Source organism: Amphimedon queenslandica, unplaced genomic scaffold (assembly GCF_000090795.2).
Source record: "Amphimedon queenslandica unplaced genomic scaffold, v1.1 AMPQUscaffold_13094, whole genome shotgun sequence".
Taxonomy (NCBI): domain Eukaryota; kingdom Metazoa; phylum Porifera; class Demospongiae; order Haplosclerida; family Niphatidae; genus Amphimedon; species Amphimedon queenslandica.
In genome coordinates this window covers 78,925-85,638 of record NW_003546670.1, presented here as the reverse complement: position 1 = coordinate 85,638, position 6,714 = coordinate 78,925, and the positions used below count along the sequence as shown (strand labels likewise).

At 33.1% G+C, this 6,714-nt stretch overlaps 1 protein-coding gene across 1 annotated transcript; it reads right to left on the bottom strand.

Moving 5' to 3' along the window:
• Positions 1–773: 773 nt before the first annotated feature.
• On the bottom strand, positions 774–4,403 carry LOC109585268 (ATP-dependent DNA helicase PIF1-like). Its single transcript, XM_020001268.1, has 2 exons — positions 3,768–4,403; positions 774–785 (listed from the first exon to the last, which is right to left on the bottom strand). Exons 1-2 carry the CDS (start codon positions 4,401–4,403, stop codon positions 774–776), a joined length of 648 nt encoding a protein of 215 aa, XP_019856827.1.
• Positions 4,404–6,714: the final 2,311 nt, after the last annotated feature.

The following is a 6,714-nucleotide window of genomic DNA, read 5'->3' as shown; positions in this document are numbered from 1 at the left end:
CATCAACAGCAAGCAATGTAAACACACAGGCTATATTTGCTATACTAAATATGTACATGTATATTCTTGATATAACTTATGTTTGTCACAAACATACATTACACAACACAAATAAGACACATCTGCTCACAAAGAGGAATAACCCTTAACCTTTTAAATTTCTTTCCAAGTCTGACCTTATTCTTTAACACCACATTGCAGTCCTTGCGTAAAATATGTACCTGTGTAAATTATGAATGTGAAATTATATATGTACTAACAAATTAACAGTAGCATACATGCTTTTATCAAAAATTAAGATACATATATGACATGTATAGCTCTACAATGCATATTAAGCTATGATTGAATCATACAAGTATATGTACATACACAGTAAATGTAATTTAGACATTCACCGTTCAATTTGCTGACTCATGCCATCCTGAATTAAGTTTCTTTTACGAGACCTGCATTGTGCAAATACACATTAATAGACAATGTGCAAACAATTATTGTATTGTTAATGAGAACATCCATGCACACAACAAAAGATGCATTGGCAAGCATTCATTTATATTGAGAAAAGAAAGTACTTACTGTGGCCATAATTAATGATATAATCATCAAATGAATATAAAGTATGTAACCTAGAATCATAACCTATACCAAAATACATAAGACATCTCACAATAATCTCCACCTTACTACATATTCCATTGCTAAGACTATTATACAGTAATATAAAACCTATACATATGTAAACTGGCACCTCGTATCGTGTGATACAACTACTAATCAAGGAGCTGCAACAAAACATTAAGTTACGTTTAATAAATAAATTAATTTAGTTACAACAATCTAAAAACAGAATTGCCTTTCATTATATTTCACATTCCAATAATAAGCAAAGGTATTGCTGATTCAGCAAATCATTCCAGCTGTAATTACCTGTAAAGCATAGTAATAGAAACATCAAAAGCAAGCAATGTAAATTCACTGGCTAATAATAACAATAGCACTTACCAATCACATCAAACCTCACCCTCTAAAACCACATTGTAGTCCTTGTGCCAAGCAAGTACCTGTAAAAAGTATGAATGTGACATACTAACTAATAATGATAATGGTAGTATCTACAATATTTCTGATTGGATCATACATGTATGTGCATGCATGCATTTTAGACATAAAATTGCTTACTAATGCTATCCTCAGTTAAGATACTTTCATGACCTGCTTAATATAAAATATCATTGTGTGCATGAAGTATTTCCAATGTGCAAACAATATTTTTTTGTTAATGAGAACATGCACATGTTACAACAATCATCAATAAAAGATGCGCAACATCAGCTGGCAAGCATTTATTATTCGCACAGCTTTGATGGCAGCATCATTCAAATGCGCAACATCAGCCGGCAAGCATTAACTTAATAATGCGCACAGCATTGATGGCAGCATTATGCGCAACATCAGCTGGCAAGCATTTACATATATGTAATGCACACAGCATTAATGGCAGCATTAACATGCATGATGATCATTATTATATGTACAGAATTACTGCTTGAATAATACTAAATGTAAAATAACAAATTTTAATGTTACTGTAATGTCACACAATTAAATGTCACACAAATTTGAATCAATGCTAAACTCTAATGAACACCAAACCTCTTTCACACCCTCTCCCTGTCCATCATAGCAACAAGTAATCAATATTCACTGTTATACATTGATTAATCTCACATCCTGAATGCAGTTTGATCCCTTCATACTGAGCAATACTGGGTGGATATGCACCAATGGTTTTCAGACTCACACATCATTCACATTGCACATGCAGTGAAATATAAGTCACATTAAACAACCAATGTTTTTAAGATGATGGACTTCCCATACACCATACCCACTTTCCATCAACAATCAATGCTTAAGAAATATTAATAGACTTAACTGCTTGGAAATGATTAGTACCAACATGCTTCAAATACAAAGCAGGTGTATTAGTATCACAAGGAATGCCATATAAAGTTTGGGTTCCATATCTAGCCCAGCCAACAAAAGTAGGAGTGAGTGAATATGAATATATGGTTGTACCTAATATTGCAGATAATGTTATAATCTCTGTGTCAGTGGCCCACACACAATTTCTATACATTTTAAACTTATTTATGTAATCATATATGCTTGAATATCTGGTTGCACTTAATGTACTATTAAACAATTCTTCTTCAAAGTTTGGCATATTACTATGCTTTACGTAATTCGTAATGCTGAGAAATTGACCCAGTAATGAGATATGAAAGGGCATAAAATAAACAGTTCCCATCACCAGGGACATCAAGAGTACTATTAGGAACTCTTTCATCTGACAATGGTGTTGTTGGACTACCAGGTAAGATTCTAGCAGCTGTGACAAATTTGAGATTTAAAATCTCACACCACCTTCTTTGATATTCTTCATTACCAGGGTAATAAACATAATCCCATTGTCTCCTTCTCACAATATCTGGGTTAGGAGGCTCTTCATAAGTAAAGATGACATCATCATCTTTTTTTGGATTACTTGTCCTTAATTTAATGCTTGAGAGTTTTATAGATACAATCAGACTACTACTACAATGGTCATTTTTTACAACACACTTGGTTTTATCATCTTTTGGTTTACATTTAATGTTTGAGAGTTTTATAAATACAACGAGACTACTACAACAATCATCATCTTTGACATTAAATTTGGTTTTTAGGTCTTTTAAATTAATTGAAACAATTAATTTATCATCTTTTTTTGAGTGAGGAAATACCAAAGCAGTATTGTCAGTACTACTGTCTACATCAACTTTTCTTTTTTGGGGGCAAGGCTTATTTAAAGCATTATTGTCATATATTTTACTCTTTTTGGGGCGATTAGACTTTTGTAAATCAGTACTCTTACGTTTATTGCTACTAACAGTACTGTTACTAGTACTTTGTACATGACTTACAGACACCTTGGCATTCTTACTACAAGGTTCACCATCATCAATTATACCAGTCACTTGAATCTTTCTCTTTTTTCCTTTACTTTTCTTGATTTGAGGTAAGTCATTACGAAAATTAGTTCTCAGTTTGTTAATTTCATTGATGCACGGATTACTAACTTTAACAGAGAAAGGATCAAATGATAATAAATGTAATCCATTTAATGTACGTACACGAGACAATGCAACATATGCCATACCATCCCCAAAAACATCAGTCGATAAATCAATAATGGCTGTATCTAGTGAGAGGCCCTGACATTTATGTATAGTAATAGCATAAGAAAGTATGAGGGGAAACTGTTTCCTATGTATATACAAAGTCTTAGATAGCATAAATCTAGATGTAACCCTTTCTATGTCACAAGGTACATCAATATGATCAAATTTGATTAATATACGTGTAGCATAAATACCCATTACTGTACCAATGGCACCATTAACTAATCCTACAGTCACATCAATATTACGTCTTAGCATTACTCTACAGCCTACTGCTAAAGACAATACAGTTGCTAAACCAGCTGTTTTGCTTGGTTGATCTTTCAGTTTATCTAATTTTCTTTCTTGTTTTTTGTCAAATTTTGCTGTGCTGCCACTTTCATCAACAACATCAACACATGCTAATTCTATTTTCTCAGTTTCTAGACCTTCTAACATTAATTCATTGATTTTTTGGCAGGCGTCTATCTTAGAAAATAGGCAAATTGGAGGAATTGTTCCTTCACTTTCCAATTCCTTATATTTTTCTTGTATTGAAACCTTGAATACACGACTCTTAAGCATATCAATAGTTTCATTAGTTAGACAGTTATGCCTAACAGAATCAAGCATCTTAAAGAAAGTTTCATCTCCTTTTTGTCGCTCATTGATTGTTAGTTCATCATATTCTACTGTTTCTTTCCATATGTTAACTGCATTTGCTGCTCCAAGTCTAGTTTTTACTAGTTTGTTGCTAATTTTATTAAATACTGGTCTACCATTAACTGGTGGCAATTGTAAGAGGTCACCTACAAATAAAATATTTTTGGATGCAAACCATTCATCAGTTCCAAATATATTTTCTAAACGCATGTGTAAGTATGCTAGATTTAGATTAGATACCATAGATACCTCGTTTACTATTATAATTTTTAAATTTTTAAGTGTCATTTTTATTCTTTTCTGAGCTTCTTTACTCAAAGCCCAATATCCAGCTGTCTTTCCCTCATGCTCTATTGGTAGCTGAAATAATCTATGTATTGTTAGTCCACCTACATTAAATGCGGCTATACCTGTTGGTGCTACTATAGCACACATAATTTCACCACTTTTTGGATGCCATGTGTCATCCACTAGGCATTTTATTGCCTCTATCAAAAACGATTTACCAGTTCCACCTACACCACTAATAAACATCCTTAGCGGTTTGATATTATCTAATCTAAGTAGTCTTGAAGACTCATTCTCTAATAAGTCTTCACGTTCTTTTTGACTTATAAAATGACTCTTAATTTTATCAAAAATTCTTTTTTGATCTACATTAAGCATTGCCTTTCTCTGCTCTAATGTTAAATTAGGTACATTTATATGCATTTCAGCAATATCAGCTACTGCTTCCATTATTTCACCCAGTAATTGAGGCTCATCATCTTCTTGTTATCAGGAAGTTCTTCTTCAGTGAAACCGGCTTTATTTCTTGCATCGACTATTTTCTTCCAATTACGTTCAGCTTCTAATAATTTCTGTAGTTTGTTGAAATGATCTTCAATGCCACGTATAGATGCTTCTCTGTGATGCCTAATAGCTTCTTCTATTGTTTCTCCTTCCATTACAAGTGTGCTCTCGTCTCTAAAAGGCATAAATAAAAATATTAGCGAGTAATAAAAATCGTCTCTTTCCGCTTCTTGCATAGGATTAAATTTCCTATGGTTTGGAATGACTGGCTTTGATCGAAGTTTGTATTCTCCGTCTCCATTTTCTCCTATTTTATCAAATTTGTAATTGGCAACAAATTCATAGAGAGATACATCTTCCATGTTATTCGGTCTTGTTGGATAAAAGTCTTCAATTATGCTAGGATTAAAGATGTCTTTCGAAGATCGATCCATTTTAGTTAAATATGAATAGTTTTTGATTTTTCTGCTCCTCTTATGAGGCAAGTACACATTAACGTACTGTACAGTTACTGATTTCATGTATAAACTTTCACCGAGAAGAAGATTGCTAGCTTCATATAGTCCTACTTCTTTAGCTCGAAGTAAATTTTGTCCAATTTTCCAAAGCCTGCTGTATATGTTGTCACAGCTGCTGACTTCATCCCATAAGTCCTGTGCATGACTCTTTTCTGCTTTAGTGACATCCAGTTACATACTCTGTTAAGGAAAGACTCCTCTCTGCTATGTATTGCAGGTCCATATTTGAAAACCACAATTTCAGCAGTAAAGGATTATAGTCGTTGACTCGAACTTCTTTTTCATTTCGTTTGAGATAATATATTTTATTGCATGATTTCAAGCTGTTTTCTACATCATTGATGCAAATACTATCTCGTACTGGTCTAGGAAAATCAAATCGGCATCTAGATACATAGGTCTTGCCGACTTTAATATTTCTCTTGCAGTATTTGCTGCACTTGTGCATTTGGTATTTTGTTACCAAAAAATTTAAATCAGGCGACGTATTACTATCTGGTATATGACAGGTAATCCTATCTTGTATCAAAGAACAGACTTCTTCTGGATGATCGATACCGACAACAGGAGCATTTTCAATCCATAGGAGGATGTGATAATGAGGTGCTCCACGCATTTCATATTCTTTTTTAACATAATATTGCTCTACTTTGCCTAGAACACATCTCTGGAGAATGACTATGTTAAAGAAATCCTTAAATTTGTATGAAAATTGTCGCGATACTGAAACAGGGTCCTCAGTACATAATTTAGAAATACTATATGATTGTGGTGCATTATTCACTTTTCTTAAATATTGCGCTATATCAGCTGAATCATATTCAGCACAACTTAATGTTAGGAAAAGTGTTGGTGAGCCATCCTCAGCAATCATTGCTTTGACTTCACCTTTCACACGGAACCAATATTGATTTGTGCCCCGTATTGGAGCCAACATGGTACTTAAATTGCCCTCAAATTCTTCATCTAAAACATCAATTTTTCCCAAAATTTCAGCAACAGTTTGACCAATGTTTCCTCTTGTTGTTTTTAATAAATTATATATGCTAGTTTTTAAGGCCTTATTAATTTTTAATCCGTAATAGTGCAAACAATATGACTGATTTCTACGAAATCGAGAATCTTTGTTTAAAAGTCTAGATTTTATGTATTCACTAAATGATAAAGTCTGTGCTGGATAGCTTTGTCTGGAGTGATGCTCTCCAGTTGAAAATAAAGTAGGGAAGCATAACAAATCAAGATGCTCTTGCCTATTGTCTATAGGCGCTTCTTTTACATTCATTAATTTATATTGACTGATATCAGAACCTGTTGCAATTTTACTATCAAGATTTCTAATGGTATATGCCGAAAGGCCTTCTAAATCATGATCGTTTGCTTTTTCAAGCATTTTACAAGTAGTATTGCTAACTACTTGTATAACATTTTTAGATGATTCGTCGATGGAATCATGGTCTACATTTCTATAAAGCCAATTTATTTCTTTTAATTTTCTTAGTGCTGCTTTTATTTTATTCACATCAACTAGGCTACGC